At 58.6% G+C, this 16,708-nt stretch overlaps 1 protein-coding gene across 4 annotated transcripts; it reads left to right on the top strand.

The window, feature by feature from the left end:
* GIT1 (GIT ArfGAP 1) lies at positions 1 to 16,473 on the top strand. 4 transcript variants are annotated; one of them, XM_077851920.1, is made up of 21 exons: positions 1 to 67; positions 6,684 to 6,817; positions 7,301 to 7,413; positions 7,535 to 7,640; positions 8,186 to 8,403; positions 8,495 to 8,589; positions 8,925 to 8,967; positions 10,948 to 10,974; positions 11,150 to 11,198; positions 11,601 to 11,673; positions 12,292 to 12,389; positions 12,776 to 12,887; positions 13,020 to 13,153; positions 13,317 to 13,469; positions 13,594 to 13,824; positions 13,915 to 13,968; positions 14,162 to 14,248; positions 14,388 to 14,461; positions 14,566 to 14,748; positions 14,868 to 14,931; positions 15,069 to 16,473. In XM_077851920.1, exons 1-21 carry the CDS (start codon positions 16 to 18, stop codon positions 15,279 to 15,281), a joined length of 2,313 nt encoding a protein of 770 aa, XP_077708046.1. In that variant the 5' UTR covers positions 1 to 15; the 3' UTR covers positions 15,282 to 16,473. The 4 variants fall into 4 exon arrangements, with proteins under 4 accessions (XP_077708046.1, XP_077708049.1, XP_077708048.1 ...); XM_077851923.1 differs by lacking the exon at positions 1 to 67 and adding an exon at positions 892 to 1,050; XM_077851922.1 differs by lacking the exons at positions 1 to 67; positions 14,162 to 14,248 and adding an exon at positions 893 to 1,050.
* The last annotated feature ends 235 nt before the right edge of the window (positions 16,474 to 16,708 follow it).

Below are 16,708 nucleotides of genomic sequence, written 5' to 3' on the forward strand. Positions count from 1 at the left end.
GTCCCTGTATGTTATATGCACACGCCCTGGACACACAAACCTGCAGTGGCCCAGAAACACCGTGGAGGTATACAAGACGAATGCAGAGTGGATATTACTGCCCACAGGCACAGTGGTCACCCCTCGGGAGGCCTTTAAAAACTGCCCAGATTCTTTCCTCTCGGGACGGCAGCATGGATGAGGTATAGATGTATTTTTAGCTGGGAGGCAGGGGTACACCTGGGCGTCCATATTGTTGGCTTTGTGCGTAAGCAGCAAGGGTGTGACCACACACACCTGGACACACAGATGTGGATATATGGGGGGCCAGGTCGCACACCTCGCCTCAGCCACACAGAGGCGGGCACCCCAAACCACAGCGCTCTGACGAGGAAGGGGGCCTGGGCCTCTAGCTCCTTCCTCTCTTCCCAGGTCCCCCAAGGGTCACCGTCCCCGGGCCTGAGCCCCTCGGGCTACCCTCCACCTGGAAAGCGAAGAGGAGAGGGCTGCGCGGGGAACTCACACAGCCGCGGGGCCGGAGAGCGAGGGAGGCGAGGCCCGGCGCGCAGGCGACGCTGCCCTCTAGGGCCTGCAGCGCGGCGGCCGCGGCCCCTTTAAGCACCCCCGCCCCCTCCCGCCCGCGCTCCCGGCTTCCTTTCTCCGGGAGGCGCGGCCCGCAGGGCCCGGCGGCGGGGCGGGTTGCGGGCTGCCCCTCCCCCGGTGGGCAGGGCCTGCGCCGCTTCCTGCAGGAGCGGCCCGGAGCCGCGCAGGGGGCGGAGAGAGCGAGCGGCGGCAGGGCGGCGCGGGGCGGCGCGGGGCGGAGGGCGCCGGAGGGCGAGCGGGCAGGCGGGCACGGCGGGTTCCGGGCCAGCCCCGGGGGCGGACGGTTGGCCGGGCGCGCGGAGCCTAGCCGGGGCCTTGCCGGAGCCGGGCCGGGCAGCAGAGGCAGCCGCCGCCCGGGCCCGCCGCCCGCGCCCCCCACGCTGGCCCAGAGGGCTGCGGCCGCGTCGCCGCTGAGGATGTCCCGGAAGGGGCCGCGGGCGGAGGTGTGTGCGGACTGCAGCGCCCCGGGTGAGCAAGGCCGGGCCGGGGGCGGGACCGCGACCGCGACCGCGACCGCGACCGCGCTGCGAGGCCGCCGGGCGGGCGCCGGGCCTGGCGAGAGCGCCGTGCGGGGCCGGAGGGCGGGGCGCGGGGCTGGGGGCTGCGGCCTCGGCCCCCGCCCGGGCCACTGCGGAGCCGCGTCCTTGGCGGGAGGGCCGGCTGGGGGGCCCCGGTGCCCTCGCGTCCGCGGACGGGCGGGGAAGGACACTGCCGGCGCCACCCCGGAGTCTGAGGGAGGCAGGCGGCTGGCTGCCCCCCGCCCCCATCTCTACCTCCCGACGGAAGCGCCAGCCTGGGGTGGCAGGAGGGCTGTGGCGGAGGCCCGCAAGGTTCAGGAGGTGGGGGCGAGTGGGGTTTCGTGTCAGCTCGGTGCCACCCCCGCGTCTTGCACCTGCTGCTCGCATGGTCTGGGCGCCCGCTGAGGTGGCGGAGGTCAAGGGGCAGAAAGCTGGGCAGATGGGCCAGGGGAGGCTGGGGTAGTGTTTCTTTGGGAGCAGATGGGGGTGGGGGGGGGTGGAGAGGCGGTAGCTACTCCGAGGACTGCCTGCCCCTGGTTCCCAAGGCCGGGGCTACTTGCAGGGCCTGGTGTTGAGGGCCAGTACAGCCTGGGCATCTTTCTCTCAGGCATCCCCAGGCTGCCTGGTGCCTGGGAGCCACTAGACTCAGCTATTCATTCTTATGCCCCAGTAAGGTCTGCTTAACCCTGTCAGGTGGGCTTAGCATTGTCCCAGCTTGGGCACAGACCCCTCCTAGCCCTGTGTAGCCCAGTCTGGCCAGAAGTGGGGAAGGAGCAGTAGTACCCAGGATATCGCTGGCTTCCTGGCCAGCCTCCTGGCTGTATTTACCCTGGTGTTTCCCTTCTCTCCGGCACAGTCAGGTCCAGGCTGATGTGAAACCCCCCTGACCAGCTGAGGAAGTGAGGAGTGGTGACCTGAGTGGCTGCTACCTTCTGATGTGGGAGGACCGTGCCAGTGATGGGGCTCAGCAGTTGGCCTGGGGAAGGAAGCCATGGCTTTTGTCCATCCTCTCCTTAAAATAAAGAAGCTAACTCCCTAGGAGACCTCTGGGCAGGCTCAGGGTGTCTCTGAATTCCAGGGGGACTGTGGGCATAATTAAACATGAGAGTGTGAGGTGCTGTTCCATGCACCCATAACTTTGAGCCACCCTTAGGACAGGCCTAAGACCCCAACAGGTTGAGAACCACAGATACTCCAGTGGTTCCGATGGCTCCAAGCTCAAGTGTTTGGTGACTGTGGATGCCTGGCAGAGGCATGGTACTCCGTGGGTGGTTGCGACCCTGGGACTTCTCTCAGGGCGTGTCATGATCTAGAGGGCCTTCAAGAAGCTATCTGGGCTTACATATCCTTATCCTAATGAGCTGGAAACGGTGATCTTCTTCTAGCCGCATGCAGGTCTGAGGATGGAAGGGCCAAGAGGAGGAGAGCTTGCCTTCTGTGGGTGTCCCAGACTGTTGTGTAAACCTCTGCAAGGCGGGCATAGCATAGGGGTGAGGGTGGAAGGTCCAGAAGGACTGGGGGAGGGTGCTTCTGTCAGCTTACTCTGTGACCCATGGCAGGGCTCTTCCTCAGTTTTCTCAATTGTGAAGCAAAGAAATTGGGAGTAGAAATGGTTTTTGAAGACCATCCCATCTTCAAGTCTGTGGTTCTCATTCTCAGCCAAAGGGACATAGGACAGAATCAGCAAGGTAGTTCTCCTTTCTCCACTGGATTTGACAGTCTGAAACCTATGGATGCCTAATGGGTTCGGGGAGGAGTGATGTGTATCTGATGTCTTGGATTGCTCGTGCCCCAGGTACCTCCTTTTCCCCTGACCCAGAATACATGTCAGGAATAGGCAGGGGGTAAGGATGGTGAGATAGGCAGGGTGCTGGCAAAGTCTTACACATCACCCTACCCCAGCACCTGGCATGGTGTCTAGCACATGTCGAGCCTCCCTGAGTGTTTAGATGCTTATCAGGACCCCAGCTGGCTACTTGGGGCTCCCCCATTCCCCACCATAGGACCCAATCTCTGTGGGACCCAAGGAGTGGCATTCTCAGTGTGGGAACTATAGCAGCCCAGGTACAACAAGGCTTGAGGGTGATCAACAGTTGGGATATAGGCACATGCCTCCTACCCAGTCATAGGCTTCTCTCACTATGAATGGGGTTCCAGCCCTAGAAGTGGGGCTGTGGCCTTTTTGTGGTTGGTTAATTTGAGGAGACCATAGAGGTGAAAGGTGAGATACAGGCTGACTGCAAAGGTCCTCGTCCTCCCTCTGCTTCCAGGCATGGGCATACAAGTGACAAGTGTATTTTGTAAGGCGGCTGGACATAGCATGGCTGCTATAGCATCTGCGCAATGTCATCAGGCACCATATGTGTACCTGTCTGCTGTGGGTGTCCAAGAGAGGGCAGGAGTCAAGGAACCCCGGAGAATGTGTCTCCCCCCCCCTTCCTTCCCCTCCACTCGCTGCTCACAGTCCTGATCCAGCTCAGGGGCCTGCTCCTTATCCCATGGTTCTCCATCTCAGCTTTTCCACCTGGGCAGCCCAGGTCATGGGAGTGGAACCTCAGGGTGCCAGGCACTTGGGTGAGCAAAGATGGCTACTGGCTAGGGGACATTTGGAAACCTGCAGGCTCATTTGTCTCTTCATAATGTAGATGGTGGGTTTGGGGAGGAGTGAATGCGGGGGGGGGGGGGGGCTTTCTTTCTCTTTTATTGAGGTTTAACTTATACATAGCAAAGTTCCTGCACCTTATTGAGCCGGATGGATGCTTTTTTTTTTTTACCTGTTTACCTCCTGCATAGTAGCCACTCCCATCTGAAGGTAAAGCATTTCTATTGCTCTCTGGGCCTTTCCTCTGCCCCCTCCCAGTCAACACCCCCCAAAGGTAACTGCCATTCTGACCTTTATTTCCATGGATTACTCTTGCCTGCTTTCAAGATGGTGGGCTTCACCCTCTTTTCTTTTCCTTTTTTTTTTTTTAGAGATTTATTTATTCATTCATGAGAGACCCACAGAAAGAGAGAGTGGCAGAGAATTCTCTCTCTCCTAGTGAGGATCTGCTCTGGAGACCCTGGCCTTTATAGCAAACCTACTGCCCCTAGAGGCCAGGAATGGCTTTGGGCGGTAACATGAATTCACCTTAGTAGAGGCCTTGATGATGAGTTAACATTATCCCAAGATCCCTCCTGCCACTTGCCCACACATACCAGACCCCCATCTGGATCTCAGCAGGGTACTGAGGTTACCACATCTCCTGAACCTTATGTTCCCTGGAGGCACCTGGCTAGCTCAATCAGTAGAGTATGTGACTCTTGGTGTTGTGAGTTCAAGCCCCACCTTGGGGCTTTGGGCATGGAGCCTATTAAAAACAAAACAACACCTTATATCCCTGTCCTTTCTACCCCAAGTATGATCTAGGGAGCCTTTTGGGAGCAAGGTCCCTTAACCTTAAACTGCTATAGTCATTTGAATTACAGAAGCCCTTCAGGCCTGACGAAGTGGCCTAAGTGGGGCTTAAGGGCTCCGCTTGGGTAGGCCCAAGGCCCCTTGGGCATATAAGAAGTAGGCAGTAGAGTTAGGGTGGGATTTTCATCTGTGTAATCAAGAATTGAGCTGGCACTGGTGTGCCCCAGGCCAGGACAGTGTCCCCTGCTCAACCTTCCTATTTCAGGCCACTGTGGAAAAGAGGTAGGACCCCTCCCCCAGGCTGGGAGAGTACCGAGCAAAGCCTTGGACCTTATTCCCCAACTCCTGATCTCTTACCATGTCTGGCCTGGCTTAGGATATCTGTGCAGTCCTCTCAGGCCTGGCTTCTCTGGTCAGGCTGTGGGCCTGGGGTGGAGGCCTCAGGGTGGCCCATTTATGATCCTGGCCTGGGCGGCTCCCCGCTTACAGGAAACCCCACCATTTCAACAAGAGGAATTTAGGCTGCGTCATTTCCAGCTTCCTGCTTGAGTTGCCAGAGGTGGCTGGTGGGCAGACCCCTCACCCAGTGGTGCTTGGGAGTCGGGGGAGGGAGCTTTCATGTGGCTCACTGGGGTGCCTCACTGTTTGGGGAAAGCCAATACTAAGGAGTGTCCTAGGCTCCCCCTCTTGGCACAGGTGGTGGGTCCCTTCCTCATGGGCCTCTGAAGTCAACTCCCAGGAAGGTGTATGACAGGCAGCTGGTTGTCCTGTTTCTTGAGGGGCTGCCCAAAGAAGCCCAGACCTAAAGAGCTGAACCCCCTCTTTCACTTCTTGTTTCTTCCTGTCTCCATAGAGGGAATACTTGCTGTAGGCAGAACTCAGGCTTCACCCTGACTCAATCTCCTTACAGTTCTCCTGGAACTTCTATGGAAGTCCTTCAGGGGAAGGGTCTGGGAATCACCTTCTGGTTGGAGAGACTCTCATTATCCCAAGCCTGTCCCTCCGCTGGGGGGCCCACTTCTGGACTTCCTGAGACTGGGGCAGGGGGCCTGGGCAGAGCACAGTGTCCTGGGAGAGAGGTTCCCTGCCCCCACTCTTGGAGGCACACAATGGCTGCTTTCTCCCCTGTGACCTTTCCACAGCCTGAGCTGTATGCAGCTGTCTCCTCCCCTCTCCCAAGGGGCCGGGGATGGGCGACATCTCCCCTGCCCCTGAGAAGGACCCTATCCTGGCCCCCTCTTCTTGTTTCCAAAGTTTGCTTCTCTCCAAGTAGTGGAGAGTGCCCTCCAGGGCCCTTGCCCACTTGGGGCTTCTTCCTTAGGGGCAGGAGCAGAAGGAGAGCAGTGGGTGTGAACAGGGCACGGTTTCTGGCATCTTGTGCTGGGTCCACATCCCAGCAACCCCACTCACTAGCTTTGTGACCTTGAGCCAGCACTCTAATCTCTCTGAGCCACTGTTTCTCATTGGTATAGCAAGGGTAGCGCTTCCTGCCTTGCCTAACAGTTGTGAGAGACATCGTGCATACAGGCCCAGCTAGTACAGAGTGGGTATCCAGTTTTAGTTCCTTTGCCCTCTCCATCCCAGTTAAGAGGGGTTCCGGCTCAGCCCATCAGTGATGAGGCCAGGAAGCTCAGCATGAGAAGGCCTCTTGCCTGCCAAGACGAGGACAGAGGCGGGAGCCCATGGAAGCATACAGTGGGTCGGGCTGGTGGGCCAGTGGGTCCAGCAGAAGCCTGGGTGCAGGAGGCATGTGGCACTGACCCAGACACAGGAGGGGTACCTAGGGTTGTCTGGCACGCTACAGCAATGTTGCATCCCTTAGGGGATTCCTGCCTCCGGGGGAAGGGCTAGCCAATTGTCTTGTTCCCTGGGAAAGGCTGCAGGACAAGAAGATGTGCCCGCTGAGTAGACCCTGGGGACCACTCCCCCCACTCACCCCTAGACAGGCAGAGATGTGTAGGCAGGGGCACAGCTGCCAGTCACCTGCTGTGAGCCTTTGGGGAAATCCCTCCTACGCCATGGCTCAGCTTCCTCGTCAGTAACCTGTGTGCCCTGATGGTCCCAGCTCCTGGGGCTTTGGGAAGCTGAGTAAGGGAACGTGTGAGCATGGTGTGAGCCCAGAGCAGGTGCCCAGGAGACATTGCCTGTGATCTGGCCTTGGCTGACCCTGGTTCCCCCACTGGCAGACCCCGGCTGGGCTTCCATCAGCAGGGGAGTGCTGGTGTGTGACGAGTGCTGCAGTGTGCACCGGAGCCTGGGCCGCCACATTTCCATCGTCAAGCACCTTCGCCACAGCGCCTGGCCTCCCACACTGCTGCAGGTACGGGGCTAGGCCGGGCGGGTCTTCATTCTGCAGAATGTGCTGAGCATGGACACGTTTCCCCCTACACTCACTCTGCTCGGGATTTTGGCAGCTTCCAAAGGGCAGCACTCACCTGGGGCAGAACCTGACTCTGACCCTTTCCGCCCATTATGCTAGCCATGCAGACAGGAGGCTTCTAAGACTGGGGTCTTACAGATCTGGGCACTCACCCCAGCTCTGCCATGTACTAGCTTGGCCATGTAGCACTGAGCAAGTCACTTAACTTCTCTGAGCCTTGGCACGCTTGCTGTGCCACCTGAAGTGCCAAGTGGGACCCACATGCTCGAGTGGCCCACCTGGTTGAAGGTGCACCGGTGGCAGGTACACGGGAGGCCCATTGGTACTGCTTCTAGCTCCGCTGGCTGCAGCCAGCACTTGGAGGGGTTTCCCCCAGTAGCCGGTGCACAGTGGGCACCCTGACTTGGCACCTCTTCCCTGCAGATGGTGCACACGCTCGCCAGCAACGGGGCCAACTCCATCTGGGAGCATTCCCTGCTGGACCCTGCACAAGTGCAGAGTGGCCGGCGCAAAGCCAACCCCCAAGACAAAGTCCAGTGAGTTGGGCCAGAGGGGTGGTGGCAGGGGGTGCATGGTCTGAGATGCGGGTCCAAGAGGTGGACCGGTGACTGGCCTCTCCCGCTCTGCTCACCGTCGCATCCTATGCGCCCTGCCCAGCCCCATCAAGTCAGAATTCATCAGGGCCAAGTACCAGATGCTGGCGTTTGTGCACAAGCTTCCTTGCCGGGACGATGATGGGGTGACTGCCAAAGATCTCAGCAAGGTTGGAGGGGCCCCATGGGGGATGGGTGGGCCTCCTCTCTTGTCACCTGTGACACCCTTTAGGGCCTCTCCTGCATCACCACTGAGCCCTAGGCCTCAAAGGTGTTCAGGTCAGGCAAGAATAGGGGGTACAGCAGGGGGACAAGATTGTGTGGTCAGGTAGCATGTGGTCAAGGCCCCTCAGCTCCCAAGTGGACACAACAGGGCTAAAATCCTCCATCTGCCACTCAAATGCTGTGAAGACTTGGGGCCATTTCTTAGCCACTCAGAGCCTCAGTCTCCTCTGTAAAATGGGAAAGAACGAACAGCATCTCCCTCATAGACAACATCTGTCTCAACCAGAGTTCGCAGCCCAGGTAGCCAGTGACTGATGGCAGCTGTTGTTTGGCATTAACTCCTTGGGGGAAGTCCTCTGTCCTCCCTGACAACTCAACTTCAGCTGGGCCCCTGGAGCTGGTAGGAGTCCCAGCAGCTGCCTGACGTGGTACAGCTTGAGGAGGGGCAGGGCCTCATACACACATCAGTGGCACACTCTGCTCCTTGCAGCAACTGCACTCAAGTGTTCGGACAGGCAACTTGGAGACGTGTCTGCGCTTGCTGTCCCTGGGTGCCCAAGCCAACTTCTTCCATCCAGAGAAGGGCACCACACCTCTGCACGTGGCTGCCAAGGCGGGGCAGACACTGCAGGCTGAGCTGCTCGTGGTGTATGGGGCTGACCCAGGCTCCCCTGATGTGAATGGCCGCACACCCATTGATTATGCCAGGTGAGGGTCAGATGGTGGGTGAGGCTTTGGCGGGTGGGGGTGCTAGGCTGCTGCTGCAGGGCTGAGGCATGCCCCCGCCCCCTCCCCACAGGCAGGCGGGGCACCATGAGCTGGCGGAAAGGCTAGTCGAGTGCCAGTATGAGCTCACTGACCGGTTGGCCTTCTATCTCTGTGGACGCAAGCCGGGTGAGCAGAGCTCCGGGCAGGCCTGGGAGGGCCAGGCAGGTGGGACCCAGACACACCCCAGCAGCAGGTGCCATGGTGACAAAGCTGGCTGGGGAACGGTGTTGCTAGGCAACTGGCTCCTGTGAAATTGATGCAGGCTCTTGGCTACAGCACACTGGGATAGGAGTGGGGGTGGGCACAACTTCAGTCAGCTCCCATGGCTCTTGGGGGTGGCCTGCCCTCCTCCCTGTCCCCTGACACTTCTGGGTGCCAAGCCCTGCTCATGGCAGTGAGATGGGCTCCCAGTTGCCCAGGCCAGCTTGCACCAGTGACTTGGCATTTTCATTTTTGTTCAGATCACAAGAATGGGCATTACATCATCCCACAGATGGCTGACAGGTGAGTGCCCACCTGATGCCCCTTCCCAGAGGCTGTTGGATGCCATGTGGGTGCCTGAGCCCAGAGCTTCCACCCTTCCATCTCCCCAGGCTGTAGGGTCCTCCACTCTCTGGGGGCTGGCATTTCTGCCCAGTCCTCACTCCCCGATGCTGGGCCCCCAGGCAGGTGAGAGATGTCAGCTCAACATATGGCCAGCACAGCCTGAGCCCCATGGCTATCCCACACAGGCTGGAGTACAAGAACACCTGCCCTAGGAGTGGTGGATTGCGGACTTGTTTCCAGTGGCACTCACCCCACTGTACAATCTTTAGACAAACCTCTGTTCTTCGGTGAACAGATGGTGGGCTCCAGGGATTTGACTAACTTCGGGACTGCTGAGCAGGCCTCTGTGGGGTGCTCAGAAATTGTGCAGGGGCTGGGGTGCAGGGCACAGTACTATTGAGGTGTTTCTGCCTCTGATTTGATGATCTCAGGCGCCTAGGCTGTGGGGACCACTCACTCAGCTTACGAGATGGATGCTAGCGCCACCTAGTGGCCACTTCTGATGGCCAAGCCTCGCCAGGCTTTGCCAGCTGGCCTGGGGGTCTGAGAGAGAGGAGGCGCTCTCTTCCTCTCCGAAGGCCAGTGTGGGCAGACAGGGATGGTCAGGCCTAGGCAGCTTGGATCCTTGAACCCAGATCTACTCTGTTCTGAGACGCCGAGCGACCCTCCTGCTTCTCTGGTCTTACTCTGCCTGGTGTGTGTGTTTCAAACACATATCAGCATGTACTCAGTGAAATGGTGACCGAGCTCCGTTCCGGTGCCAGCTACTGTTCTCGGCCCTGAAACACAGAGGTAACTCAGACGTGATCTCTGCCCCAAAGGAGCTTGCAGTATGGAGAGGGAGGCCGCCTACTCAAGACAGCTGTAGTTCCCTGTGGGGAGTACCGCAAGAGAAATAAGGGCATAGATGATATAAGTGGGAAGTGCTGTGCAGGGAACTGCAGGCAGTCTGTGGGGCTGGAGTATAGTGTGAGGAATCCCAGGACAGGACTGGGATAGAAACAGGCGAGAGAATGGCCAGTCCTGTGAGCCCCCACAGGAGTAGAGAGGGTTCCAAGCACTGATGTGTGGAGTCAGCTCTGCCATTTATTGGCTGTTTGACTTCAGGCAGGCTGCTTGACCTCTCTTAGTTACCTCGTGGCATTGAGGGCAAGAGTTCCTGCCTTTTCTGGGCTGTTGAGAGGATTAAGTAAGATAATGCATGCCAAGCACATAGCATATTGTTTAAGTGAGCTTTTTGTTTAAGTACGGTTAAAGTATACCCCATACACATATTTTGTTATTGAGTTGTTTCTAAGGCCAGGAATAGCATGGCCCAGTGTGTCAGAAACATCACCCCAGCTGCTGGGTGGGAAAGGGGATTGTAGGGGAAGGATCAGAAGTGGGAAGATGGATGAAGAAACTCTAGCAAACAGGCAGCCCTGGGGAGGGAGAGGGGGCGGGGGGGGGGGGGGTTGTTGCTCAGCGGTTTAGCACCACCTTCAGCCAGGGCGTGATCCTGGAGACCTGGGATCGAGTCTCACATCTGGCTCCCTGCATGGAGCCTGCTTCTCCCTCTGCCTGTGTCTCTGCCTCTCTCTCTCTCTCTCTCTCCCTCTTTGTGTCTCTCATGAATAAATAAATAAAATCTTAAAAAAAACAAAACAAAACAAAACAACTCTGGCAAAGGACTAGGGAAGAGAGACTGAGGGCAGAAGCTGGGGGAAGCTCCACCGGGGCCGGGGACACAGGTGCCCAGGGAGTGGGGCACAGAGGGAGAGAGCAAGCCTGTGGAGGAGCAGGTTGTGGGGGGAGACGAGTTCTGTTGTGTGCACTCTGGGGCTCACGTGTGCACAGAGGTGGGCATGAGTTTGCCCCGGGAAGGCTTGCACTGCCCTGCTCCTGGGTAATTGGTGCCTCTGTCCTGTTCTTTCCTCTGCTGCCTCCCTCTGGACTTAGATCTCGGCAAAAGTGCATGTCTCAGAGGTATATGGTGCCTGCTGCGGGAGCAGGCTCTGGAGGTGGGAGGGCTGGGGGGGGTGTTTGGTGTGCAGCATCTGGGATGTTGTCTTCCTGGGATCCCTGCATGTTCTGGAGTCACAGGCAGGGGCCTGGCCACCTCTAATGTCTACCCATTCCCATCTCCCTCCTTCATCCACAGCCTAGACCTGTCTGAGTTGGCCAAAGCTGCCAAGAAGAAGCTGCAGGCGGTGAGTCTGCTTGGACAGGCCCCTGATGCTTAGAGCTGTCCCCATTTCTGACCTACACCCCTGCCATTGGTCCCCCTCCCTCCTGCCTTCCTGGCTCCCTCCCTATCCCCTCCCAGCCTTTTGTCTTTGACTCTGGCTCTGCCCTCTGCAGGCTTCAGGGCCCTAGCTTCCCCTCTGATCTATGAGGGCACTAACTGTTCTGACCTGGTCTCTCTCTGTCGTCTCCCACCTTGGAGCTTGACAGAGAGACCCCTGCCTCAGTTTCCAGTTCTGAGAAGGGGCTAGGCAGCACAGGGGACACAAGCCATTTCCCATGTCTTATGACATCTTGGTTGGGCTGGCCTTGTCAGCACTAGGGAGCAATTGATCTGACAAAGCCTGGGTCCCCCTCTTTGCCTCTAGCTCAGCAACCGGCTTTTTGAGGAACTTGCCATGGATGTGTATGACGAGGTGGATAGAAGAGAAAATGATGCTGGTGAGCCAAGAGGGCATCTAAGGTCATGGGTGGATGAGATGAGGGTACCTGCCCGCCTGCTGCAGAAGGGCTAGGACCTGGTGTGGCTCTCAGGTCCTTTCACTGGGACCAAGAGGGGATGCCTGGGGTTGGTCTGCTCAGCAGGTCTGCATATCGGTCCCTGCTGGCCGTGAGCAGCGGTCTGGACAGCCTCCCCAGCCAGGCAGAGTGTGCTTAGTTGGAGGCAGCCAGCCTGTTCCTCCGCCCCCACCCCTGGACTGGGGCTCATCTCTGCTCTGGCTGCCTCCCACTTTGGCTGACTCCCCAGTCCCACTCCACGCCCTCCCCCTACATCACTCCTTCCTGGCCACAGCCAAATTCCAGCGCAAACTCTGGGCTGGGCCTGGCAAGAAGGGGTCGCCTTGCTCTGTTCGTCATCAGCCTGGCCAGCCTCGCCCAGCCTTGCCCTGACCCAGCCTTGCTTTTGTTGTCTGAAGACCATCCCTGTTTTGAACATCAGCACTTGGTGGGCGTGGGGAGGAGTGAGGAAGGCTGTGCTCAGCATGTTCCCACCTCTACCCTGTGGGCTTGGACACCGTGGATGCTCTGGATGATTTGCTCCCTGATCCTCCCCCATAGTGTGGCTGGCTACCCAAAACCACAGCACCCTGGTGACAGAGCGCAGTGCTGTGCCCTTCCTGCCTGTGAACCCCGAGTACTCAGCCACACGGAATCAGGTGAGGGGGCTGGATGGGGGGGCCTGGGGCAGTCTCCTCCTCTCCTGGGGTCACCAGCTCTGTGGGCCCTGCCCTTCTTCAGCGGCTGTTGTCTGGGCCTGCTCTTCTCCCCTGCCCTAGGCCTCTCGGGGCTCTGCTGGCACTAGGATTTGGATATGGGGAAGAAGCTGTTTCTTTGAGCACTTGGTGAGCAGCCTCATGGAGGAGGCGGTGGTTCCAGCCTCTTCTTGAGAGCTCCCCTCGGCACCCAGAATCTGTGTCATCTTCAACCCCGTGCTCTGGCCATGAGCCAGATAACAGGGGACTCCCTTGCAGCTTTGTTCCCACCCCCGTCTATCAGCTATAAGGGGGCCTGTCATGCCAGCCGGGTTCTTTCTGCCTTGTAGGGGCGACAGAAGTTGGCCCGCTTTAATGCCCGAGAGTTTGCCACCTTGATCATAGACATTCTCAGCGAGGCCAAGCGGAGACAGCAGGGCAAGAGCCTGAGCAGCCCCACAGGTGGGAAGGGTGTGGATAGGGCTACAGGCAATGGGCATCTTTCTAGAATATTCTCTTTCATGTCTCCCTTTTGGGGTGGCATGATAGAAGCGTTGTGTGGCTGAATCCTGAGTGACAGGACTGTGCCCTCAGACAACCTTGAGCTCTCTGCACGGAGCCAGAGTGACCTCGACGACCAACATGACTACGACAGTGTAGCCTCGGACGAGGACACGGACCAGGAGCCCCTGCGCAGCGCTGGTGCCACTAGGAACAACCGTGCCCGGGTCTGAGCAATGCCCCTCCCTGGGCCTCCATCAAGGGCCAGCTCTATCCCCTTATAGCGGGGGGCTTCAGGGACAAGGGGCTGGTTATGGCCTTGAGAAGAGCCTTCTGTGGGCATTCACCCCCTGCCCCTGATGACTGACTCACCTCTGTTTCGCTCTGCAGAGCATGGACTCCTCAGACCTATCCGATGGGGCTGTAACACTGCAGGAATATCTGGAGCTCAAGAAGGCTCTGGCTACCTCCGAGGCCAAGGTGCAGCAGCTCATGAAGGTCAACAGCAGCTTGAGTGATGAGCTCCGGAGGCTACAGAGGGAGGTAAGGGCAGCAGGCTTGGTGGGAGTGGGGCTTCTAGCATCCTGGTCCTAGAGGATCCCCTGCCCCCAGAGGTGGGGGTACTCCTGGAGCCTCTGGAGGTTCTGACACCACCGTGCGCTCTCAGATCCACAAGCTGCAGGCAGAGAACTTGCAGATTCGGCAGCCGCCGGGGCCAGTGCCCACACCCCCACTGCCCAGCGACAGAGCAGAACATACATCGATGGGGCCTGGTGGGAGTGCCCACCGCAGGGACCGCCAGGCCTTCTCCATGTATGAACCAGGCTCTGCCCTGAAGCCCTTTGGGGGCCCACCTGGGGACGAGCTTACCACCCGGCTACAGCCTTTCCACAGCACTGTGAGTTGCCTCTGGGTGTCAAGGATTGGGGGAAACAGGGTTGGAGCTGCCATAGGGTCCTCTGTGATGCCTATTGTGCCATCCCCCCAGGAGCTGGAGGATGATGCCATCTATTCAGTACACGTCCCTGCTGGCCTTTACCGGGTAAGCAGGGCTTGGGGGAAGTGGATCCATTTCTGCAGATTGGTTCTTAGTCCCAGTGGGTGCCAGGTTTTGTGCCAGCTGCTGGGCACAGGGATGACTAGATACACGTGTCACCCCCCTCCTCCTTACTGCTGGGAAACTGGAAGACAGGTGGCAGGGAGGAAGAACTGACTCCAGTCCCCCTGGGTTTCAGATCCGGAAGGGGGTGTCAGCCTCAGCTGTGCCCTTCACTCCCTCCTCCCCACTGCTGTCCTGTTCCCAGGAAGGAAGCCGTCACACGGTAACATTCCCATTCCCAGTTCCCATCACTAGTGCCCGAGGGACAGGCTGAATGAGATGTGTGCATGGAAACGGACAGGCCAGGCCATGTGGGTCTATGAACATGTATGTCACCTACTACCCCTTCCCTGATCCTCCAGAGCAAGCTTTCCCGCCACGGCAGCGGTGCTGACAGTGACTATGAGAACACGCAAAGTGGGGACCCGCTGCTTGGGTGAGGCACCCCAGGGAAGAAGGCTGAGTGGGTGCTGGAGTGTCTGGGAGGGTGCAGGCAAGCAGCCTCACCACTGGAATATCTCTTTCTAACCCTGACCTCAGACTGGAAGGGAAGAGGTTTCTTGAGCTGGGCAAGGAAGAAGACTTCCACCCAGAGTTGGAGAGCCTGGACGGAGATCTCGACCCTGGACTTCCCAGCACAGAGGATGTCATCCTGAAGACGGAACAGGTCACCAAGAACATTCAGGAATTGTTGCGGGCTGCCCAAGAATTCAAGCATGACAGGTATGCGGGTGGGATGCAAGGCTCCTAGCAGCCCCTGGGCATTGGAGAGGGTAAGAGGGGGCCACTGTTCCACTGTCGCTGCAAACTCTCCTAATTTTTACCCTCCCCTCCTCCCAAAGCTTTGTGCCCTGCTCAGAGAAGATCCATTTGGCTGTGACTGAGATGGCCTCTCTCTTCCCAAAGGTACTGGGGCCAGAAAGTCTTGGGGTGGGGCAGGTACAGGGAATGTGACTGCTACCTAGGTGGAGATGAGGACACACTGGGCCATGTTCGAGGCTCATTGTTTGAAGTTCAAGGCCCAACTCCTGCCTCCCCTCCAGAGGCCAGCCCTGGAGCCTGTGCGCAGCTCACTGCGGCTGCTCAATGCCAGCGCCTACCGGCTGCAGAGTGAATGCCGGAAGACCGTGCCCCCAGAGCCCGGTGCCCCTGTGGACTTCCAGCTGCTGACTCAGCAGGTGATCCAGTGCGCCTATGACATCGCCAAGGCCGCCAAGCAGCTGGTTACCATCACCACCCGAGAAAAGAAGCAGTGACAACTCTCCCTGCACCCTCACCTGCACCCTGGGACCTCACTGGCCATGGGAGCTGGGCCACTCCAGACACTAATCCCCACCCTCACAGAGCTGCTGGCACAAGTACCCTCAGTGCTGCCACCCTCCCCTGGCAGCCAGGTGCCCCGGTGCCCGCCTTCCTCGAGCCCCCCAAGGATAGGGAGGTGGGGTAGCAGGAGCTTCTGTCCCCCACATTCCACACACCTCCTCCTGTACATAGCATTCCCCTCCCCCCCTTCTAGCGTGCAGGGGCCTGTAAGGTATCACTCCCAGCCCCTGGCCCTCTGGGGCACCCCCAGCAGAGGGTCGGGTAGGGACACTCCAAGTAGGACGGTTCCCCCTACAGGCACCCCACCCCCATGAGCCAGTTCAGCCCTACTGGGGGCTGAACGGGGGCATCTCTTCCTTTGTACATAATCTCTGTGGATGTCCCCCCATCCTGTAGCCACCAGCCCCCCTGCTGCTGTCCTTGAATGCCAAATGGCCCCTGCCGAGATCACTGGCCCCAGCCTGTGTTCCCAGGGTCCCTAGCAGCAAACAAACACTGGAAAATGTTTTTTTTTTCTCTCTCTCTTCCACTCCTTAATTTTAACATTGTGGTAACTGAGTGTCCCTGCGTGCTTGTGTGTGAGTGTGCGGGGCGGCAGTGCCGTTCCGGAGGCCTGGCCCATCTGGAGTTCTATGAAGGGTGAGGGGACCAGAACAGCAGGACCAGTGTTGGGGATCATCCCCCCTTCCCCATCCTGGGGCCAGGGACTGCTGGTAACCAGCTGGGGTCCAACCCATCACCTCCCCTCATCTGTCCCCCCACTCCTACCCCTTTCTCTATGAACTTCTAACAAAAACCACTTCCCTACATTTCTCCACCCCCTCCCTTGTGGAGGAGGATGTGCTGGCTGGGGCAGAGAACTAAGCGTCTGAGCCTGGGGCTGGCTCCCCGGGGTCCCTGACTCAGCTGAGAGCCCCCTTCCCATAACCTCTGAGAGGCCAGCACCTGCCCTGTGGTATCTGGGTATCTGGAATCTGAGCTGCAGCCTGGGAGCTGGAGAGGCAGATGGCAGTGCCTACCAGCTCTCCCTGTCCCCCTGGGGCCAGGCTCTACCTGTGTGGTGGTGGGTGGGCTGTCAAGACATGTGTCATGTACATTTGTATCAAAAATAAATAAGTGACCATGTGCTCTTGCTGATGCTTACAGAATCGGAGGGAGCAGGGGGTATTGGGGAGGTGGCAGACACAAAAGGGAGAAAAAAACCTGGCAAGAGCATGAAGCAAATGAAGACCACAACTGTTCCAGACCTGAAACTCGAAAGCCCTTGTGTTCTAGAAAAGGAGCTGGGAAATAAGGTTTCAGTCGCTAACGCTGCCTCCCCCTCCCCATCAGGGCAGCAGGTCGGGTTCTATCCCACTAC

The sequence above is a fragment of the Canis aureus genome, chromosome 16 (assembly GCF_053574225.1).
Source record: "Canis aureus isolate CA01 chromosome 16, VMU_Caureus_v.1.0, whole genome shotgun sequence".
NCBI lineage: Eukaryota > Metazoa > Chordata > Mammalia > Carnivora > Canidae > Canis > Canis aureus.